The following is a 22,693-nucleotide window of genomic DNA, read 5'->3' as shown; positions in this document are numbered from 1 at the left end:
CTTATCTTTAAAAAGTAGAGAACATATTTAATACTATGCAGAGAGAGAGAAACTAAGCCTCCCTTTTAACATCTTAGGGGGAGCAAATATTAGGTTAGGACATATAGTCCTAGGATAACTAACATAAGCAGTCTAAGCCTAATTAGCTAGAGGCTACTAAGCATAAAGAAGCCTCCTAGCTAGCTTAGGGGGAGCATGTTTCTAAGGAAACAGGAAGTCCTAAGGGATTCTAAGGAAGTCTTAAGGGATTCTAGGAGCAGGCTAATGCCTTATTAACACAGCTACAACATTAAGTATTAGCAGAGAATTGCCCTAAAAGGGAAGACCTCTAAGATTATACTATAACTCCCTTCCTAGACATTTATGTTATAGGAAAGAGGAAAGTAGGGAGAAGCCCTAAGAGACCTAAGAAATTAGGCAATAAAGCAAGTCCTAAAAGCTTAGGTACATTTAGACTCTTAAGAAGTAGAAGATTAGTTGTAAGAAAAGACTACAGCAAGATCTAGAAGATAGGACTTAAAGTAACAAATCCTAATCTGTCTAATCCTAAAACAGTTAAGGAAGCTCTCTCTAGATCTAACTATAAGGAATAGGAGAAAGCTATTATTAAGGAAGCTAAGTTACTTAAGTCTACAGGATGCCTTAAATAGAAACTTATTAGCACCCTCCCTAAGGGGAGAGTCCCTCTTACAGGGAAATAGGTCTTTAAGATTAAGGTACTCCTAGATAGAACTATAGAGAAGTATAAGGCTAGATAGATAGCTAGGGGATTTATACAAAGGAAGGGACTTAACTATGTTAATACCTTTGCTCCTACCCTAAGAGCTGCAACAGGGAGAATACTTCTGTCCCTCTTAGTTAACTTTAGCTAGAAGAGGAGATAAGTTAATGTTAAGACTGCATTCCTAAATCTAAACCTGGCCGGCGACGAGGAACACCTGTACGCGGTGCCGGCTACGAACCTGCGATACTATCGCAGAGCCAAGTTTCCTCAGGAGGATTAGAGAGGCCGTTAATCCCTCTTCCCTTACAACAACAACAACACGACCTGGAGGTACGCCTCCCATCGAAATACAAGCCACAACAGAACAACGGCACGATTCGAACGAACAGCCCTCTACGCTACGAACGAGAAGAAGAAAGAAGCAGTCCACTCTGCCCTATACGCGCACCTCCTCGAAATCCGAATCGAAATCGCATGTCCCTTCTCTAGAGACTTCGTCGCCCTCGAAGGAAGCATACATGCACTTCAAAGAGCTAGAACTCGGTGGAATCTACAACTCTGCGATCAACCTGCGTAGCTGTATGCGTTTGGAAGCGCTGCAGTTCCACAAAGGCGTATTGAGGATAAGAGGGGGCAGCGAGTTGGACAGCTGCTTTTGCAGTGCTTTTGCGCGGCATTTTGCACTGCTTTTGCACGGCATTTTGCACTGCTTTTGCACGGCATTTTGCACTGCTTTTGCACTGCATTTCGAATTCGAATTTGCAGCGTGCGTGCGAAGCGGAAGGATCCGCTGAAAATTCTGCAAAAAGCTTGGCGCGAAAATTCTGCAGCCCCGGCTGCAGACAACGACACTCGTTTGATTTCTTTTGTCTTGCGCTGTTTTAAAGTCCTTCGGCAGATTCTGCTTGCAGGTCCTGCCTTAGGCAGATTCTGCTTGCAGGTCCTGCCTTAGGCACGGGGTTTCCCCTAAGGTCAAAGAATACCGAAAGAATTTGATTGTAAATAGATCTACTGCCTTGCTTGCAAGGCCGTCCTACATAGTCTTGGACTCCGAAAGGACGTAAATGGAACAAACAAACAAAACAAAACAATAAATCTAAACCTGGATAAGTAGATCTTTATTAAGCTACTAGAGGGAGCTTATCTCTTTAAGAAAGATGCCTACAAGTATATTATACATATTAAGAAAGGACTATATAGGCTTAAGCAGGCAGCTACTCTCTAGCACTACGATGCTATAGACACTCTCTAAAAGCTTAGTCTAACAAGAACTGTTAGTAATACTTGCCTCTTTTAAGGGAAAGGCATCCTTGTTCTCCTTTATATAGATAACTTCTAGATCTTTAGACAGTCAGACTATAAGATTAACAAGCTAATTAAGGGATTAGAGCAGAAGTACATAATTAAGGTTGTTAATACTAATGTCTTTCTTGGACTTTACCTAAAGGAAGGGAAAGATAGCTCTATGTCTGTCTCTTAGGAACACTATTCTAGAGACAAACTTTAAGGATATAGTCTTAGCAATGCAAAGAGTGTTAAGTACCCCCTTAACACCCTCCTTAAACCCCTCTAGGATAAGGGAATAAAGGAGGACTATAATCTCTTTAACAAGATTATTAGGGAACTGCAACATCTGTTAAACTATACTAGACCAGACATTAGTTTTGCTATTAACTACTATGCAAAGTTCCTTTAGAACCTAGGACCTTTGCATGTTTAGGCAGCTAAACACATCTAGAGATATATTGCAGGCATAATTAACAAGTGCCTTATATATAGGAAAACTAAGGAGCAAATTTAGATTAAAGTATTCTTAGACTCTAACTTTGCTAGTAATCCTAGCATATCTAGGTCTACCTTAGGAATGCTCTTTAAAATTGCAGGAGGCCTAGTTATCTAGAGATCTTAACTACAGAAAGAAGTAGTACTATCTAGTACTAAGGCAGAGTACCTCTCTCTTACTAAGGCAATAAGAGAAGTAAATTAGGTAAGGAATCTTATTAATAAGCTCTAGCCCTTTACCTAGGCCAAAAGCATTTCTACTATCCTTATTAAAGTAGACAATTAATTAGCTATTAGCCTTATGGAAAACTATGCTAACTCCAAAAGATTAAGACATGTCTCTCTTAGGAACTATTACTGCAGAGAGCAACATAATAAGGGGAGTATTAAGGTAGAGTTTGTAAGGACAGACATGCAGCTTGCAGACTGTCTAACAAAACTAAAATCCCTAAATACTATCCTCTAATGTATAGATCCATAAATCTAGCAAAAAGATACTTATGTGTCTATAATAGGCAGCTAACATAGATACATAAGAGAGGCTGATATAGGAATTAAACCTATAACCTTCTAATTTGTAGTTAGAAATTATACTACTAGACTAACTAGCCCTTAATAAGAAGAGGGAAATTGCTCTTAAATTTATACCTTAATACCTGCATTCCTACCTAAGAAGGATTCCCTCCCTAGAATTACACTATTTTATTTATTACAAAACTAAGAAGCATAACACTTAGAACACTTATTTTATTCTTATCTGTACAAAGAAAAGGAGGCAACTATACACCTCTACAAAAGCATCTAAGAAACTATAAGAAAAACACCTAGCTAAAGGAAAACTTTTCTATAAAAACCTAAAAGCATTAGAGTATGTCCTAGAACCTGCAGCCTACCCCCCTAAAACTACTACTAAAAGACTAAGCTAATTCCCCTAGAATCTTAACTTAAAGCCTAGGAGAATGTTAGTTTCTATTAGGGAAAAAGGGATTCTAAGGAGAATATACATAGGATGCTGTGCTACTAACTACTACTTTATCTCTGCCTTGTTAGAGCTTAACATTTAGCTAAGAGGAGTCTAGTTATAGTACAACACAAATCCCTAAGGATTAGGAGTTGTTAGACTAGGGTAGTTTTCTACTAGGAAGGCCTACTCCCTTAGGTTGTACAGCTCCTCTATTACTATGTTAATAAGGTCTGTAGTAAGGAGATCCTTATTAAGCTTAGCTATAAACCTATTAAAGCAAGCTACAAAAGAGAAGGGACCCTAAGCCCTAACATTTACTCTATTGTAGTGTCTATTTATCTCTCCTCTAATAAATTAATGCATAGTCTAATATGCTACAGAACTATCTTTGTAGATCTATAGGAGATCTCTACTGCTAATAGCTCTTGCTTTATCGATAACTTGCTAGAAGGTTTTCCTAGGGACAGAGAAAGCTGCTCTTCTTCTAGAAGCTATAGCTAGTAATGTAGATTGTGTTGTTAATAGCTGTAAGGGATAGATAATAGATTAGCTAATAAATTAGCTAAATAGATAAGAGGTATAGATTGTAAAGTAGAGGAATAAAAAAGCTAGAAGAAGATGCTTTTTAACAAGCTAAAGCCGAGCATTAGCCACATAGTAGGTAAATACCTGCTATATTTAGGTAACAGACAGCTCGTAATAATGCAGCTGCTAATAGAGGAGTGTTGTAGATTATTAGACTAACTATTAGTGAAGTGCACGTAACTAGTGCTAAGGCGTTCCCACACACAGATAGCTAAAGTAAGAATCTCACACTTAAGATTCTCTCTGCATGACAATATATACCTGCCAATCAGAGGTCTTCTTCCACTTAGCTTAAGTCCAATCACAACACAGGGCAGGGCAAATGAGAACTCGGAAGTTACCTTCCATCTTCCTCCTGTCAACATCAACTACCAGCGCCCGTCAACGAAGCTGATCAGATCGCTTCATTCCGCATACCGGCTCTGGGAGTCTTCACTCGGCCAAGCCATAGACGCGGCTTCAATACGCAAAGAGTCGAACGACCCGGCGTGACGGGGGAGCAAATGCCAGAAGACAACTGCTCGCCGGAGAGCCGACGTTTCAATTGATGCTCAAGAGAGTGTCTCCAATACCATGCGTATATATGATACGTGGCCTCACTTAGCAAGGCCTTCTTCGCAAGCCTTGATCTGCAACGCCAGGAAACGGGAGTAGATTCTGCACAATGCCAGAGCTCCGCCCATGAACCACAACTTCGGATGCCCTGATGGCCGCCACATCTGAATATCTGATCAGCACAGTGTCCCGAACGGAGGAATATCTCTGCACTTACTGCGTTCACTTCGCCTTCTTCATCAAGATCCCAGATGTCCTTGCATCGATCCGCCACCTTGTCGCCGAGGATCTTGCGAGCAGTTGTGCGCATGTTGTCGTATCCGGTGGCCAGGACGACCACGTCAGCCTCCAGCTCTCGGCCGTCAGCGAGAATGAGAGCATTTTCCGAAAAGCCTTTGATGCCATCTGGGCTCTGGACGACCTTGATCTTGCCATCGATGATCAACTGAGAACATCCGACATCAAGGTAGTACCCTCCTCCACGGGTGATGTACTTGCGGTAGATGCCCGACCCATCATGACCGAAATCCAGCTTGAATCCGGCCTTCCTGAGTCCATCCAACGAGGTCTTCTCAGCCTCGGCGATGCGTGAGATACCGACGGCATCTCTGACGAACTGCACGGGAATTGGCAAAGACTGCCCAGCAATGTCTGCATCCTCTATAGGTGGACTATGCTCGTCGTACATGCCTTCGTGCAGCATGAACAATCCGATCGAGGCCGAGATGACATACGTCCCGCGGCGCTGCAGCATGGTGACGGACGCTCCATTCTCGTGGTAGTTCTGGGCCATGTCGTGGCCAGAGTTACCCGTTCCAACAATCACCACCTTCTTTCCAGCGACATCACCCTGGAGCGAAGCATCTTTGTGCTGACTACCATGGTACACCTTGCCTTTGAACGTTCCTTGACCTGGGAAGGTTGGGATGTACGGCTCTCCAGCGTGTCCAGTGCACATGATGATATGCTTCGGTCTCAAACTGCGGATCTTTCCATCACCTCTCACGAGGTCAACTGCCCAATCCTGCCCGTCTTCCTGGAACTCGACCCTTTTCACCGTCGACTGCAGCCAGATGTTGAGTTCCATGGCACTGGCATAGATCTCGAACCAATCCGCCAGCTTGTCCTTTGGAGTGAACAACGGCCAATTGCTCGGGAACGGCATGTATGCCATGTGCGTGTACTGGACCGGATCATGCGTCACCAGTGTCCGGTACCTGTTACGCCAATTGTCACCGACTCTCTCATTCTTGTCGACAATTAGGCATGACAATCCAAGAGCTTGCAGCCTCGCTGCCACGTTGAGTCCGGACTGTCCAGCTCCAACGATCAAGACTGCCGGATCTCCATCCAAGAATTCTTTCTGGCGTTCTCTCCTCTCCAACCAGTTTCCTTTCACCGCACCACCTTCGAGACTGTTCGTCCCGCCATGTGGTCGAAGCTCGCCAATCTGCTCTGGGAAGTCTTTCAACGTCTGTAGCGCAGTGTAGATCATGTGCGCTTTCCAGACGCCAGTCTCAGGCGAGGATGCAAGTCGGATCATTCCTTTCCCTTCGCCAACGGCATTGGAGAATTCAAACATGAATTCGATCCATTCCAATTCTGGGATGGGGTACTCTTTGTGCGGTGCAAATTTGCCGGTCTCTCTGGCCTTGAAGTTCTCCAGTTTGGCCTTGCTAAGGAGTGGAGTGAGGAAATCGACGATCTTGCTCAAGCCGCGGATCGTGCGGAAGTCCCAGGTCAGAGCGAGGTGGTCGCGCCACCAGCCGTCTTCGTGGATGAGATAGGACAATTTGGTTGTGTCGTTTGAAGCCATGGCGGTGGAGAAAGAGGCGAGCCATTTCTGGGCGATTTGAGTGGGCGACGGGCCTTCTTTCTCGGAGAGGATGCTTGGTGACGATTTGAAGTGAGGGAGAGTGATGTCGTGAGGGTCCGTTCTGGGAGGCGCTACGTTGGCTGTCATTGTGTCGAGTATGCAGCGAGGACGAGTTGGAAAGATGTGGATGGACAGAAAGAATGTGCAATATGAACAGCGGACTGATTATATGCTCATCCAAACCGGCGAGAGAACACCTTTGTGGTTCAGAACTGCTGTCGGAGCTTCTCGTGCAGCAATTATCACATGCGCACGTGGTGCAGCAATAGCTCAAGGATCTCGGACAGCTGGAGCTGTGCTGTGTCTCCACCGAACATGGTGAGCTTCGATTCCGGACCCGTAGCTGACGATTTCCCGGGCCATGTCGACTCCATTTGCTTCAGGGATCGTTTCCGCCCGGTCGCCGTCGGCCCAAGCTTTCCGGACGAAGTCTTCCGTTCAATCAGCTGATTTCTTGCGGGCCATGTCAGCTCCGGATGCTGGAGTGGTGATTCCTGCTTCATCTTCGGGAGTCACTCTTCCGCGGTGATCGCATCTGCCGCGAACGATGTCCGATCCCAGGCACCCTACGGACCGCTGGAGTCGTCCAAATTCGCTGACTCTTCCGCGAGGGCCGCATCGGCCACATTTCCTGACGAAGTCGTCTTGCGGACGCTGGGACCAAGGGTCCAATTTCGTGTGCCTGTTGGTTGCATGACGACGGAAGCGCTTATCCCTGGGTCTTGCATCAAGGACATGAATGGACACGCGAACAATTTTCAGTTCCAAAGTCCGCGGAAACTTCCCCACTGTCACCGCCTGGCGAGCAACTATACGTCTGATTTGGAGAACAAACATTCGATACGACCGCATAACGTTCAATGCTCCAAAGACATCCACCAACAGCACTCAATGACCTCCACCATCACAATTCCCCATCACTTCGCCGGCATTTCAACCACAACATCCTCGATCCACGTCGAATCGGACCCATTCTTGCCCTTCTTTTGCACCTCCGTGGCAAGATCAATACGCCGCCTTTCAGCTTCGATCGCCTCTGCTGGCCGTTTGTGCTGCTTGGCCACTTTGTCTCCGAAACGAATGATTGCCTTGTGAGGCGAGTCTCGATCGAAGTAATCATCCAAATCCTCCAATGTTCTATTGGATGTCTCCGGATACAGAAAATATACCACGGGCAAGAAGGCGATGTTGAAGACCGCAAACACTGGCTTCTTGTCAGTCAAGGTATAGAGTACTTGGCATCTTGGTGTGACTTACTGATGTAGAACTTGTATCCCAGGGTGCGAATGCCGACTGAGGTGAACTGAGTGCAGACGAATCCGAAAAGCTGATCACTTGTCAGACAATGCATCTCCCCAGTAGATGGAAGAACGTACCCAATTCATCGATGTCGCTGCCGATGCGCCTCGGACTCTCATCGACAGCGAGTTGATTTCTGCCTGGTAAATCCACGGAACCTGGAGACAGTCAGCGCCGAAGGATAACCAACACAAGGATGGCGCACCATGCCCCAGGTGCAACCAAAGGCAGCGTAGTAGAAGAAAAGGAACGTTATGGCAACAGCGCCCCACTGCTGATCGGCGGACGGCAGTTTCGCAACTGCAATGGAGACCATGATGTACGCAAAGCCCTGCAACCCAAGACCCAGCAGCATCAAGAATCTTCGGCCAGCTCTTTCGATAATCCAGAATGCCAACGCTGTGGAGATGCAGTATGTGGTCGCATTGACGCCGGTCAGGACGCGGGCCATCAGCTCGCTCATGCCGAGGTTGTTCTCGAGGATGATCGAGAAGTAATAGTTCAGAGCATTGATGCCGCCCATTTGCTATTCTCGAGTCAATACTGGACGGGTCACGACAACTTGCGGCAGCCACTCACCTGCATGAATTGAGTGCCCATGCCGAGAAGCATTCGTCGAAGATTGCTCGAGCGATCTCTGCGAAGAAGGACATCCTTAAAGGAGATACTGGCCTGTCGTTCAATCTCAAGAGCACCTCGGATCGATTTGTACTCGTCCTGAACAATTGTATCATCGGCGGTCAGTCCTTTGCCGAGATATCTTCGGAGCGATTCGATGGCCTCCTCGTGGCGATCACGCAGTAGAAGCCACCTCGGAGATTCTGGAACGAGGAACAAAAATCCGACCAGGAACCCGGCTGGCAAGAGCTGATCAAGGTTTATCATCAGCAATGCTTTCAATCTCACTCATCTGCCCTGCTTACCTGCAGAGCGAAAGGTATGCGCCACTGCCCGTCATTATCGAGATATGAGGTGGCCAATGTCAACCAGCTGCCCAACATGTAGAAGATGACATTGTGAGTGACGACGATGACGGACAACTTTCCTCTGCGAGAACCCTTTGACGCTTCGGCCTGGAAGACGCCACATGTCGACGATGTCATGCCTGGAGAGGTTCAGTCAGTAAGATGCGCTGTCCGAACAGTTCAAAACACCAACCATTGCCAATGCCATTGATGACTCTTCCGATCATCAACTGCACAAACGACGTCGCCGAGAATTGGAGGATAGCACCGACTGCGCTGATGCCGGCACCCACCCGAAGAGTGTTCTTCCGACCAAGCTTGTCGCCGAACAGCGCCGATGCAAGGCATCCCAGGAGATTTCCGAGCTGGAGTGATATTAGAGCTGCAGGCGGAGCGGAAGACACAAGGGTTTGACGAACAGAGAAGATGCTGACGAAAGTTCCCTCCAGCACCGGTTTTTTGACTTGAGGAAAGTGGTCTAGGAAATGGTCGCTGATCAGGATTCCAGCTATGATTCCCTATCGACAATCGATCAGATCAAGTCCAGTATTCGCTCCGGAGCGGTGGAGATCGAAACTTGCCTGATCGTAGCCATACCAAGCTTGAGCAGCAGAGTTGGCAGTCGTCAATGCGATTTCGAGCGGGTAGCCTTCCATCATGATGAACGATTGAAACGATCAGAAGATGATTCGCAGCTTTTCTGCGCGCAAGCTAGCGAGGGAGGGCATCTTGAGCATTTGAAGAGCGTTCCAATGCCTCTCCACGTGAAATCTCCACTTCCCCATGGGGATGCATGGATCAGGCTGGGTGATGAGGGGTTCGTCACAAATCTTCGTTCACGCGTTCGCAGATTCGTGGTCCTTGTACAACAACCAAATCGCCGGGACCACGCATGACTTCGATCGAGAGATGAGCAAGGCCTCACATGGCCCGACGAGGTCTTGGTGGGGAGATTGCTGTCATCGGCGGATCCACAGAAGGACATAGCCCGAGCAGGGTTCTCCGCACTTCAACACTCCTCCCTCCTCTCACATCTCAGAATGGACTCGGCGCGGTTTTCCGTCTCCTCATCAGCGTTCATCGGTCCGTGAAGACATGGCTTCAACTCCATCGGCGGACAGAAAGATTGCGTGAGCATGGCGTGCATCTAAGTGGCTGTGCCGGATGTGCTAATCTCAACGTAGATGTAATGCATGCAGACACCGGAAAACCGCGTGCGATCGAAGACAACCGAAATGTGGCCTTTGCGTCAAGAACTATCGTGAGTGTGAATATGCGACGCAGGGAAGGCAGCATCCTGGCCTTCGGGCGGGCTATGTGTCTCGGCTGGAGAAAAGAATAGGTAGGACGCCTGCTCCTGGTCCCTCTGGATCGAGTATGGCTAAGATGATGCAGATCAGCTTGAATCACGACTTGTATTGCTCGAGAGTCGTATAGACAATCCAGCGAGCCAGCCCGGCAATCCCGCGACAAGACGAACAGTTGACTCGGGAACGCCCGAGAACCTGTACACAGGAGCCAGCTACGATGAGACGCCATATTCCTACCAAGATGACCAACCGAGCAGAGAGGCATCAACAGTAACGCCAGCAGCCGCAAATACTACAGATCCATTTGCAGAACCGGCATTGTCCGAGCTTTGCATGATCTGGTTCCAGAAGTATCACCGCTGGTTTCCGATCATGCATCAGCCATCTTTCATGGAAATGGTAACGCAGCGCCGCGGAGCAGGATTCCTGGACAAGGATTTGGCCGTCCATGCAATCGTGGCAATGACTCTCTTTGACTCAAAGATTCTGTCCTTAGATCAGCAGCGACGTGGCGAGATTCAGCACCAATTGACGGAGAACATCTTGACTGAGTCCATGGGCCGCAAGACTCTGGATGCTGTACAGGCTATGTTGATTCTGTCCGTGCTTCACTACTCCGAAGGACATTTCATGCGATCGTGGAACAGTTTGGCGATCGCTCGTAGGTGTGTCATGCTCCGACAAGATCCGAGCCGTGGAAGATATTAACCTCCAACACGAACAGAATCGCAGAGCATTTAAGCATCGGCCAATCGCTCGATTTCGACTCACCATCGGCATCATCTCCAACCGCTCTTCGTCGGCTCTCCACATTTACAAACAGCGCTATGCAAGACGAGGAAAGGCTTCGAGCATACTGGATGATCGAAATGCTCGACAGCTTGTCTGTCATTGGAGCGAGACATGGAAATGCTAGAACACGGTCAGCTGGAAACCCTCCCCTGCCATGCAGCGATTCTCTCTGGACGCTTCCCGAGACGGTGCTTTCAGCGAGTCCCGCACGACCATACTCGAGCTGCTCGGCGTTCTCGCTTTGCATCATATTCGCCGTGAGCGAAGTATCAATCGTTCACCGCTTCTTGAGCAAAGCAGTCGACATGACTGACTTTGAGCAAAGGGATCAGTGGCAAGCAGAAGCTCAACGCATCGATGAGAGACTCACGGCTTGGCGAGATGAATTCGTCGCCGCGGTGTTCCGATTGATCAACGCAGAATACGCTCATCACGAGCGGCCGGAGATGGATGCACAAGTCGTATTGTGTAACTGTGTGCTCAACACAGCCGTCATTACATTACTGCATCAACGTTCTCCATGTGCAGAGGGTATCGATCAGAGCGTAGAGCCTTGGGCTTTCGCCAGCAGTCGATGCGTCTACGCATGCGAGAACACCGCTTTCAAGGTCCGCCAGATGGACGAGGACGAGCTACTAATATGCCACCCTCTGCTCGTCTTCTCCATCTTTGTGGCGGCGAGATTTTACATCGTCCATTCCAAAGCTCTGGATGCCAATGTTCCAACAAACCTGCACTCCCTCGCCTTTGCATTGCATACTTGCGGCAGACGATGGCCACTAGCGCGATTTTTCGAAGACATCATCCGTATTGCCGTCGCGGAATACAGGACTCCGATAGTGGCTTCCAAGGTCCCAAAGGAGTTTTACGACTTGCGCTTGACCACGTTCGAGGTGGCGGAGCCTCTGATTGAGTGGGTACAAGGACCGGGAGCTGAGGTTGTGAGAGCTGTTAGTGCGACGCAGGCGCATGGAGCTACGACATTTGCCCGCATGGAAGTGGACGTTCTTGCGTAGGGAATCGCCATGGTTCGGACTGGACATGGCCCGATGCATGTCCACTGCATAGCTCAAGTTCCGGGATGTTATGCAGCTCGGGCTGTGGGCATCGGCTGAGCATCAACCACTTCTTGACCCAGACGTCCGTTCTCTCAGTCGATTCCAAAGCGACATGTCCACGAGAATAGCTCGCAGCTCTCACAGCCACCGCGACGACAAGAAGCGAAGGTATCCAGTCAAGCACGCTGCGGCCATTCCATTTCCCTTCGCCGCACATCGACAACATGTCTTCAAACCTGAGTAATGGAGAATCCCATCCGACACTGCAGAACCTCTTCCGGCTGGACAATCGAACCATCATCGGTATGTGAAAGTGCCATCGGTGTCAGTCGGACTGCTAACAATCGTAGTCACGGGAGGACTGGGTAGTCTTGGTACCTGCTTGAGCGGTGCACTTCTACACCACGGTGCCGATGTGGTCATCTTCGACTTGTCGCAGGAGGCCGATCCGAAGCACTTGGGTCAGACGTCCGCTGCAACAAGATCAGCGAAGTACTAACAGCACCACAGAGCAGATCCGCAACGAAGCAGCCGCTCCAAACAGCAGCCTGTCCTACATCCACTGCAACGCCACAGACGAAGAGAGCGTCACAAAAGCTTTTGCCAAAGCCGAATCACTCGCTCGACATCCCATCCGAGGTCTGGTAACTTGCGCCGGCATCTCCGGAAACTGTCCCGCAGTCGAGTACCCTGTAACCGACTTCCGTCGCATCATGGACATCAACGTCACAGGCTCCTTCCTCTGCGCCCGTGCGGCGGCTCAGATTATGCATCGCCAGCAATCCTCCGGGAGTATTGTTATGGTAGCGAGCATGTCGGGTACGAATGTCAACCGAGTGAGTGAACCCCCACGCGAAGCCGTCCAGACTGTTGCAGCGTTACTGATCATGAGCAGGGCGTCGACACATGCCCTTACAACGCTTCCAAGTCCGCCGTGCTCCAGCTTGCTCGCAACTTGGCGGCGGAATGGGGGAATTACGGTGTCCATCCTCCAATCAGAGTGAATACGCTCAGTCCGGGATATATTCTCACGCCGATGACCGTTCCGACGTTTGAGGAACGGCCGGGGTTGAAGACATTGTGGCCCGAGGGGAATATGTTGGGCAGAATGTCTAACGTCGAGGAGTATCGGTCTGCAGCTGTGTTTCTTTTGGGGGATGGGAATTCGTATATGACGGGATCGGATTTGAGGATTGATGCTGGGCATTGCGCTTGGTGAGAGAGGGGTTGGCGGCTATGGGACGGGATTTGTGAGCTGGGAGAAGTGATTTTCTCAAACAAACTTATGTACACGAACATCCACCTCCACCTCCACTGGCCTTGTACATCACTGCCATACTGACATCTGCACCTCTCATTCTGTTCTCAATCCGTCTCTTCATGCCGACAACGCCGCCTTGATCCTGGGCAAGATCTTCTTCTCAGTGAAATCCCAAATCTCGCCACTAGCATCATTCGCCCACATCGCGCCCGTGAAGAAAGTGTTGTGCTGTCCCTGCAGCTTCTTCAACTTGTCGTAAAACCCATCCCGGATGGCCTGCGGCGTAACTGACAGCGTGGACGGCGAGTGATTGTTAATCTGCAAAATCACCGGCGGAGACGACGTCTGGATACCACGACCGGCCTGAATACGCTGAATGGTCGCGATGATGTCGGCTTGCACCGCCTCGTCAGTCATGTACTCTACTGAACCGTAGTAGGCTGCCCGCACGTCGTCCACGGCGGTTGGGCCGGTCTGATATAAGGCGGGCATGGCGGGTATGTTTTGCGGAGCGTCGGGGTTGAGGTTGAAGTAGAGCGCGTTGTCGGTGAGGTTGGTGTTGCTGACGAGAGCATTCCAGTAGTAGGTGTTGTTGAGTTGCCCGAAGAGGAGGGACTCGTCGTCGGAGAGGTCGAGGAAATCGAGGTTGGAGCGTTTGGGTGGGATGGCGATGACGAGTTTCTTGGCGTTGACGGTGATGTGCCCTTCGGTCGAGTCGAAGCAGACTTGTACGCCGTCGTCGGAGCGGGTGACGTCTGTCACGGTGGCGTTGACGAAGGCGGAAGATCCGAGTTCGGCTTGGGCGCGGTCGTAGAGCGTTTGCATACCGAGTGGGTTGACATTGAAGCCGCTGGCGATTCCTTGGATTTGAGACAGGCTTAGCTGGCGTATCACGTAGAAGGCGAGTCGTGCGAGGATGTTGCCCTGGCCTTGGTTAAATTGGTAGGCGGTCGTGGCCATGCCGGTGAGGTTGTGCTTGAGGACGAACTCGCCCCATGGAAGGAGGAGGTCTTCCGGAACGGGATTGGGGAGGTTCCATTCTCCGACGATGTAGGCGTACTGGTTGAGAATCTGGACATATCGAGTGAATGCGCCGACGAGATCAGTGGAGAGGATGGATGCATTCAACGCCGAGCCGTCGCGGAAATCGGTGTAGTCGATGGATCCGAAGCTGGCGGCTGCCTGGATGGTGACGAGTGGGATGTTGTAGTGCCCGAAGTAGTCGTGGACAACAGTTTCGTTGGTGAAGATCTGCGCGCCATAATCGACGAATTGACTCTGATTCTTCGGGCTTCTGTAGGTATCGGCGTGGCCTGTAGATAATGGTCAGCGAGATCAACATGCTGTTGGAAACACGGCGAACTGACCTCCAAGTTCCTTCTCCTTCTCAATCAAAGCAACGCTGAATCCCATCTGCCGGAGACGGGTGGCAGTGTACGTGCCAGCGGACCCGCCGCCGATGATAGCCACATCACGAGTGATGACAGTCTGCGCTGTGACCGAGGCGGCGAGGGAAAGTGCAGTGAAAAGAGCGGACTTCATGTTGAACGCCATGAGAAGCGGATGGGTGTGAAGAGAGTGTAGGTGCCTGAGTGTAGGAAAAGACTGCTGCAGAGTCGGCTTCGACAGCGAGGGAGAAGTAGAACTACATCAGCGCATGCTTCCTTGTCTTCCATGGGTTCGTGGACTGGGATTTGTCTTCATTTCCCGAAGACCAGCATGTAACCTCGGGTCGTTCAACAACCTGGCTCGAATTGAACTCACTCAACTCGGACACGCAGCTCTTGGAGGTCTCGATGGGAAGCACAATCGGCAATTCACAGCATAGTGGAACGCAACGACAGTGCAATGAATCGTCCCTCTTCAAGACTCGAGTTGTTATACGCGTCCACCGCGCACTCAAGTCCAATGCTTATGCGACTGAGAAATCCCTCCCACGTGTGAAGCCAGAAGGTTCCTTGCCAGGTCATGCATTGAAACCTCTACCGGGGTCCTGCTGGTCGTCCCGAGGATTCGGCTATAATGCTCGGCGCAATCGAGATTGATGAGCAAGTTCAAAGGCTCGATGCTATTTGGAGTCGTTCGCTTTACCAGCAATTCGCTGTTTGGAGCTTTTCCAATCACCTTTGCATTGGAGCCTTCGGCGGCCAGAATAGTTTTTCTAGCCTTCCATGTCGTGGGAAATAGCTCCAAATAAGGGATGGTCCAAATAGCATCGAGCGTTTGAAGATTCACTCGGCCAATCTGCCGGCATGTCGAAATCTCCGCCGTCGATCAGATCAAGGTTTATTTGACCGGCTTCCATATTCTATGGTTGGTCTTTCAATCCGCGTAGTTGAGCCGACGATGATCGGTGAAACTTGTCTACCACGTGTTGCGCCAAGTGGTATAGGTAAGAGACCGAGACATCCAGCGTAACTTGCGGCAGTTTCCAGGCGATCTGTGAAGAGGGCGAAGAACAAGAGACGCATCGACAGGGAGACGACTCCAATTGAGAGCGACTGCGATGACGGATGTTGCATTCCTTCACCACTCGCTGACCTCTTCATGCTCCCAAAACTCGCCAAACGTCCCACCGATATCCTCCAACGCCAACTTGATCGGCGTCTTCGCACCCTGTTCGACCGTCTTTCTCCCTCTTCCCTTCGTCATATCCGTGTTGGTATACCCAGGACAACATGCATTGACCAGCACGCCTCTCCCCTTCTTACTCTCCTCCATAGCCAGAACTTTTGTAAACGCCGTCTCGCCAGCCTTGCTGACTGCATACGCCGCTTCCGGAAATCCATCCTCTTTGACACGATTCTCATCGATAGCCTTTTGAAACCGCTGCATCACCGCCGTGACAGCATCAATGCTCGTCTTCGCCGCCTCCCGGAACGCAGTCGTCACTTCCTCGGAGTACTTATTCAGCACGCCCGACTTGCTCGACACATTGACCAGTCTCCCTCCCTCCCTCAGCAACGGCAGTAAACTCTGACTCGCCTCCAGTGTACCATAGTAATTCGTCTCCAGCGTCTTCCTCACCACATTCGCGTCGAAGCCTTCCATCGCGATTCCCGCATTGTTGATTACCGCATCGATGCCGTCGGGGTGTTGCTCGCGGAGGAAGTCCCGGAACTCGCGGATGCTGCTCGATTGGCTGATGTCGAGGGCGTGGAAGGTGATGGTCGTGTCGCCGCCGTCTTGGACGAGCACTTTCGCCGCTTTTAGTTCGGGGTCGGCGTGGAGGGTTTTGACGGCTTCGGCGCCGCGCTCGGAGGAGCGTGCGGTGAGGTAAATTTGGAAGGGACCTCGAGCGAGAGGTGAGGTCGGATAGGCGAGGGCGAGACCGCGGACTGGTGTTGTTGTACTGAGGTCAGCTTGGAAGATTGGTGGAGTGTAGGGAGGAGTCTTCGTACCGATTGCGAGACCAATGCCTTTATTTGCTCCCGTTACGGCCGCTACTCGTGATTTGACGGACATGATGATCGATTTGACAGAGATTGGTGGAGTGATGTCTCGCCTTTGATGGTGATTTCAAGGTCGTGTCGCATCAATTGATTGTTGGTATACAAAACGTCATTTCACCTGCCCCTGCATCCAAATTCCCCCGCAACGTCACCCTCCGACTTCCTTGAAATCTGGATCTCCTTCCAAGAATCGATCAACATCCAGGATCAACACCTCATCCAAGATCATCCTACATTCTCCAACCTCATCTCCAATTCCATCTCTTCCTCCTCCGACTCACCCTGCCATTCTCCCCAATTGAATGTCCACCGAATCATTGGGTGCCTCATCACCTGCCATCCCCTTTGAGAAGCGCTCGACTTTTCCCCGAAGCTTCAGCCAGCTGGTGACCTCGCAGCTCGTGCCCGGCAATATGGCTAGGAGTCAGGCGCTGCACACCAATATGGGTGTCGACTATGTCATCGTCTATCGATTTCCTCCCACTGGTGTGTCTGCACTTAAAAGTAACCATTGAGACAATGTTGACAATATCACAGAAAAAGCCAAAGCAGCCGCCAGCTTCGAGCAGCTATGCCAGAAACTCTCTTCCGTCGGTCTGGCTACGGAATCTCGCAACGGCGAAGGCAGCTCCGTCCTGCTCTTCGTCAAGGTCGCCAACGAAGAGCACATGTTCGCAGAAGTCTACCGTAGCCGCGTCAAGGATTGGATTCACGGCGTTCGCTCGGGAGAGCCTGCCAGAGACACTCGCGAATCGCTAGAGAGTCAACCACTGACAGCCGCTGAACGCCTCCGCATCATCTACCAGCTCATCACTAACCCCGAGAACGAGGGCGGTGCTGGAATTCGACCGAAATCAGAAGAGTACCCATACGTCGAAAACATCTTCTCCCTTCACGACCACACCTTCAACAAACACTGGATCAAAAAGTGGGCGACAAATTATAAGATCGAGGTCGACGACTTGGATGAGATTCGTGATCGTTTTGGTGAAAAGGTCGCATTCTACTTCGCCTTCGAGCAGACCTACTTCAACTTTCTCCTTTTCCCGGCTGCCTTCGGTACTTTGGCTTGGCTGTTCCTGGGCGGCTTCAGCACGATCTACGCCATGGCTATCAGTCTCTGGTCGGTGGTCTTCGTCGAATGGTGGAAGCATCGCGAACGGGATCTTGCCATTCGTTGGGGTGTTCGTGGTGTTGGGGCCATCGACACGAAGCGGACAGGTTTCGTTCCCACCACGGAAGTCGAAGACCCAGCTACCGGCGAGATCCAGAAAATATTTCCAGCCACCGAGCGTGTCAAGCGGCAACTCCTTCAACTTCCATTCGCCATCCTTGCGATTGTGGTCCTCGGCAGCCTAATTTTCGCCTGCTTTGCCATCGAGATCTTCATCGGTGAGATCTACGACGGCCCAGGAAAGTCGATCCTCGCATTTACACCGACTGTCATCCTCACGACTTGTCTACCGCTCCTTACCGGTGCGTTGTCCAACATGGCGAAGCAACTGAACGAATACGAAAACTACGAGACCGACTCATCCTACGACCGCTCCTACACCGGCAAGCTCTTTGTCCTCGACTTCATCACCTCCTACACAGGAATCATCTTGACCGCATTCGTCTACGTACCATTTGGAAGCGTGCTCAAGCCCTACCTCAACATCTTTGCCCGCCTCTTCGGCTCACATCAATCCAACTTGAAGACCGACTCCGTCAACTCCCACGCCATCAACCCGGACCGCCTACGCAAACAAGTCATCTACTTCGCCGTCACAGCACAACTCGTCAACTTCGCCATGGAAGTCGTCGTACCCTACCTCAAACGCCAAGGCTTCCTCAAATTCAAAGAGCTCAAGGCCAAACGCACCAACTCCGGTCTCACTCCCTCTGCCAGCGTGGAAGATCACCCCGATGAAAAAGAATTCCTCGACCGCGTGCGTAGCGAAGCCGAACTCACCACTTACGACGTCTACACCGACCTCCGCGAGATGATCATTCAATTCGGCTACCTCTCCCTCTTCTCCGTCGTCTGGCCTCTCGTGCCAGTCGCATACCTCATCAACAACTGGTTCGAACTCCGCGCCGACGCGGTGAAGATCTGCGTCGAAATGCAGCGTCCCACACCATGGAGAGCTGACACCATTGGTCCATGGCTCGACGCTTTGGGTTTCTTGACGTGGCTGGGAAGTATCACCATCGCGGCCATCACATACATGTTCTCGAACGATGGCGTCGGACCAGATGGTCGACCTCACGATATCAAATTCTGGGGACTCTTGCTGGCTGTTTTCTTCAGCGAACATATCCACCTCTTCGTGCACGGCGCTGTTGCGAAAGCGATTGCCAAGATTGACTCTCCTGGTCGACAGAAGGAGAGGAAAGATCGGTATATTACTCGGCAGAGGTTGTTTGAGGATAGTTTGAAGAATTTGCCAAAGGTGCAGATGGGGGAGCAGGAGGATGAGAAGCCTGTTACGAGGGAAGGGTTGGAGGAGGAGGCGAGGCAGGGAACACTGCATGCGGCGAATCCGACGGAGAAGTTTTGGAATCGGCAGAGAGGGTGGAGGGAGAGTGCGCAGGTTGGGAGGGGGTTGATTGAGAAGACTGTTGTGGTTGATGAGAAAGAGGGGAAGAAGGAGCTTTGAAGGAGAGGTGAGATGAGTAGGGGTCGGGTCTGGGCTGATGGGCGTTCCTGACCTGAGGTGAACTGAGGGTATCTTCCCTAAGAACTGCACTAAGGCACATGTGACACCACATTCATCGATATTCCTCAGCGTCGACCGCCACTCGTACCCTGCGCCGTATCCCGCAGACCACCAAATCTACTCGCAGCCAGTCCAACGACGCAAGCAATAGCTGCACCCATGGCCATCATCGTAACGCCTCCGCTGACCCCCCGATAATGGATTCGAAGCCCTGCTCTCTTCGTCGTGTACGTCAAGAACAAAAGGTACAAGCCCACGTCCGCTGCGCCCGTGTGCGCTATCGCATCGATTGCTTTCCGGAGATCCCTATCATGCGTCAATGACAACTCTCGCGCAAGGCTGACGATGGATTGAGGTCGGGACCTTGTATCGGCATCACCATCCTTGGCGTGTTGGGCGATTGTGGTTTTCAGCTCAACGCCCATGAATATCTCTCGTAGGCCGAGCATTCCGAGTACGAGGTGGTCATTGCAAGAGATTGATCGTTGGGTGCCTAAATTCTCCGGGAAAAGGAGGCAAACGACACCAGTTGTGACGCGGAACCACGCAAGTGCTTTGAGGCTCCATAAAACCAGCGGTGGGAGTGATGAGCGTTGCGGTACTGGTGGAGACTCGTCGGAGGCGGCTGCTGATTCGTCGGCTGAAGACATGACGGGATATGGCGTACTGGAAGAGTTGGCGTGATGAAGACGTGGTCTGGAATTGTATGCAGATCTTTGAGTGAGGACTTTGACGAGGCTGAGTGGCAGGGGTATCCCTGTCTTGGTCTTGGCTTCTTCACGGCTTCGATTCTCGCTCGCAAGATCCAGGGAGCCTCTGCCTACCTGTTCTTTCTACCCTTTCTATCTGTGGTCTGTGGTGTTGCGGCATATTCCCCTCGAGCTCGTATGACAGCGACCTCTGTGCCACATCGGTGATAGGACTATGCATGCCACCGTCCAACTCGTGCTGCCGGCCATCAACCGGCATCTCCAGTATGATGCCCTCGGTCATCGGCTGCGGCGGGTTGTCATACTGGGGGAACTTCTCATTCGGGCGTGACTCTGATGATGTAGTCGCCGGCTCCCTGCGTCTCTTCCTTACGACACATCAAGCCGTCAACGCTCCTATCGCTCGAACGCCAACCACGACCGCAATCACAATGCCGGCAATCGCGCCTTGACTGACACTTGCGTCTGAGCGATCAGATGGCTTTGTCAGAGGTGCTGGGACCTCGCTGCCTGAAGTGTACTGCGTGATGTGCGAGCACACCAGCTCAGCGTGCGCATAGTCGATAGAGGACGGTCGTTCCGCATTGGCGATGGGCATCCGTACGGTGACGACTGGGATGAGGGCTCGTGCGAGGGTGGCGTACGCTTGATCGCTGTAGTCTACGAATTGGTTGAAGATGCGGTGATACGAGTCATTGTAGCTTGCATTGGTACTGCAGCTACTGGAGTAGATCGTTGAAGAGTTGTAGCCGGTTAGTGCTGTGATTCTCGGTCAGCGGAGGTGGCTATAGTGTCGCATGCGAGGTTGGCTCACGAGTGCTGAGGTAGGCTATCGCGGAGCCGTTGAAGAATTTCGCGCAAGGCTGTGGGAAGTTATCCTGTAACAGATCTCTAATCTTGTCGCAGACTGGGCCGATGGAGTTCCACGTGAGATTGCTAGTCGGCGGTGGTGTCGGATATTGTGTCAGACTCAGAGCGTACTGCTCGGCTGCGGATTTGATAGCATCAATACATTGCTCGTCGAAAGTATCGTAGCAGGATCCGTTCTCCGATTGTCCGCGATACCTGACCTCATCGGTGACAGTTTGCAAGGCAGAGGCGCAAACATCGTAGTCAAGTTGGAAGTTGTCGGCGTAGTCTGCGCCTCGAGGATTGAACCAGTACGAAGCGTCCAGCCGTGAGCGATTGTCGTACTGGGTCAGCGTGAAGGCGAAATTTACGGGCAGTGTTTTGCGGGAGGTATTCTCTGGTTGACCGCTTTGATAGCCTTGATCAACGTTGGGGTTGCGAGCAAAGATGCCTGTCTGTGGCCTGTGAGTACTTGTTTTTGCCATTGCATGACTCCCCTTACGGCATTTGCAGCGTCAAACGTCTCGTTGCAGAGCATGAAGCGCGTGAAAGCACCACTCCCGTCGGTGTTTAGTTGTGCTCTGGTGGCGGGTATCGTCAGGAGAGCTATCGCAATCGTCCAGCGCCAGAACATGATGAGTAGTGACTCTCAGCGAATAGCAATTGCCGGAGAATTGAGCAGGCACTGGAGAGGAGGAGCGTGCACAGTCGTTCGATCAAGAAACAGGACGAGTACACGGCGCAAGAGTCTCTTGACCATCGGCTGCGAGATGCCCAGCTCTGTAATTCTTCCCAGCCTGATTCGCATTAAGACGAGAGGCTGATGGTGCGCATCTCAACCCCGCTCTGTACTCCCTCGCATAGCGAAGCCATCTGTCGAGTCCAACTCGAGCCATTGGTCGACTGCATCCAGTATCTCTCGTGGCTGAGATAGTACATCGTATAGCTGTGTCCGTCCAGACGAGTCGCTGTTGTTGTCCAATGGTAGGCGCAGAGTCGGAAGTGAAGCCGTGAACTGCGTGTTCGATGCCATGATTGCGACTGGCCTCGTCAGATCAGTCGCTGTTATGGGAAGCTCTTCTACGCCGTATCGCGGGACTGTCCCGGTTCGGAAGGCTGCTTTTGTGCCGCACTTCTTGGATGCAGCTCGAGGCGGAGTGTGCGTAGAGCTCTGCTGCTTTGGATCGCCGCGGCAGATTCGGCTCTCGAGCTCCGTCATGACGACAACCTTACTCTGCGGTACAGGCGACGTCGAGATGAGCTGGGAGCGGTCACTACAAGCTGCGTGAAGTGTTGATGTCAAGATGATTGGGACTCGGAACACTGTTCTCTGGACCTCCGACTGCTGCCTCAGGCACCAGTCTTGCCATCAGATGATGTAAGACTCCCGTCTGTCTTCTTCTTCTCACCTCGACGAACATGTTCGATGAAATACAGGACATCTTTTTGTAAGTAGCGATTGCTGGGCCTCTTCTATGTCTATTCCTCGGTATGGAACTCGTCTCTTTAGCAAGGCTAGACTGGCGAACAGCTTTTCACATCCGTGTGACGAGACCATGGATCTGTCTCTCCGCAGATACAGGCAGTACTCGTGTTGCAAGCTTGGCGGTGGATGCTTGCAACACGAGTACCGGGCTATGGCCTGCACGACCCTGCACGGCGAGGTGTTTTGAAACGGACCCTCGTACAGACCCTCAATGCATACAGGAACGCTCCCGGCCATCCTTCCGAACAGATCCGATTTGGACAGATTGTAGATACCTGTCCAGCTCTAAGAAAGACGGTGGAAAGCTCTTCGGGAGCCAACGC

General features: G+C 51.1%; 7 protein-coding genes across 7 annotated transcripts; 2 read left to right on the top strand and 5 right to left on the bottom strand.

The window, feature by feature from the left end:
* Window positions 1-4,651: 4,651 nt before the first annotated feature.
* MYCGRDRAFT_98933 (uncharacterized protein) lies at window positions 4,652-6,554 on the bottom strand (the record flags this gene model as incomplete). The annotated part of the gene is made up of 2 exons (XM_003854641.1): window positions 4,652-4,774; window positions 4,828-6,554. The coding sequence occupies 2 exons, from the start codon at window positions 6,424-6,426 to the stop codon at window positions 4,652-4,654; spliced, it is 1,722 nt and encodes a 573-aa protein (XP_003854689.1).
* An 849-nt stretch (window positions 6,555-7,403) lies between these two features.
* On the bottom strand, window positions 7,404-9,406 carry MYCGRDRAFT_67680 (uncharacterized protein; the record flags this gene model as incomplete). Its single annotated transcript, XM_003854640.1, has 9 exons — window positions 7,404-7,690; window positions 7,744-7,813; window positions 7,863-7,943; window positions 7,991-8,311; window positions 8,365-8,652; window positions 8,709-8,890; window positions 8,944-9,115; window positions 9,170-9,258; window positions 9,328-9,406. 9 exons carry the CDS (start codon window positions 9,404-9,406, stop codon window positions 7,404-7,406), a joined length of 1,569 nt encoding a protein of 522 aa, XP_003854688.1.
* Window positions 9,407-12,046: 2,640 nt separating this feature from the next.
* On the top strand, window positions 12,047-13,129 carry MYCGRDRAFT_67679 (uncharacterized protein; the record flags this gene model as incomplete). The annotated part of the gene is made up of 4 exons (XM_003855781.1): window positions 12,047-12,213; window positions 12,261-12,371; window positions 12,421-12,746; window positions 12,806-13,129. The coding sequence occupies 4 exons, from the start codon at window positions 12,135-12,137 to the stop codon at window positions 13,127-13,129; spliced, it is 840 nt and encodes a 279-aa protein (XP_003855829.1).
* A 159-nt stretch (window positions 13,130-13,288) lies between these two features.
* On the bottom strand, window positions 13,289-14,713 carry MYCGRDRAFT_37108 (uncharacterized protein; the record flags this gene model as incomplete). The annotated part of the gene is made up of 2 exons (XM_003854639.1): window positions 13,289-14,484; window positions 14,539-14,713. The coding sequence occupies 2 exons, from the start codon at window positions 14,711-14,713 to the stop codon at window positions 13,289-13,291; spliced, it is 1,371 nt and encodes a 456-aa protein (XP_003854687.1).
* A 984-nt stretch (window positions 14,714-15,697) lies between these two features.
* Window positions 15,698-16,636, bottom strand: MYCGRDRAFT_36990 (uncharacterized protein; the record flags this gene model as incomplete). Its single annotated transcript, XM_003854638.1, has 2 exons — window positions 15,698-16,509; window positions 16,573-16,636. 2 exons carry the CDS (start codon window positions 16,634-16,636, stop codon window positions 15,698-15,700), a joined length of 876 nt encoding a protein of 291 aa, XP_003854686.1.
* Window positions 16,637-17,036: 400 nt separating this feature from the next.
* Window positions 17,037-19,265, top strand: MYCGRDRAFT_107801 (uncharacterized protein; the record flags this gene model as incomplete). The annotated part of the gene is made up of 2 exons (XM_003855782.1): window positions 17,037-17,109; window positions 17,161-19,265. 2 exons carry the CDS (start codon window positions 17,037-17,039, stop codon window positions 19,263-19,265), a joined length of 2,178 nt encoding a protein of 725 aa, XP_003855830.1.
* Window positions 19,266-21,719: 2,454 nt separating this feature from the next.
* Window positions 21,720-22,103, bottom strand: MYCGRDRAFT_90311 (uncharacterized protein; the record flags this gene model as incomplete). The annotated part of the gene is made up of 1 exon (XM_003854637.1): window positions 21,720-22,103. The coding sequence occupies one exon, from the start codon at window positions 22,101-22,103 to the stop codon at window positions 21,720-21,722; it is 384 nt and encodes a 127-aa protein (XP_003854685.1).
* Window positions 22,104-22,693: the final 590 nt, after the last annotated feature.

Source organism: Zymoseptoria tritici, chromosome 2 (genome assembly GCF_000219625.1).
Source record: "Zymoseptoria tritici IPO323 chromosome 2, whole genome shotgun sequence".
In the NCBI taxonomy this organism is placed as follows: domain Eukaryota; kingdom Fungi; phylum Ascomycota; class Dothideomycetes; order Mycosphaerellales; family Mycosphaerellaceae; genus Zymoseptoria; species Zymoseptoria tritici.
The sequence above is the reverse complement of the archived record's forward strand: the minus strand, read 5'-3'. Positions and strand labels throughout refer to the sequence as shown.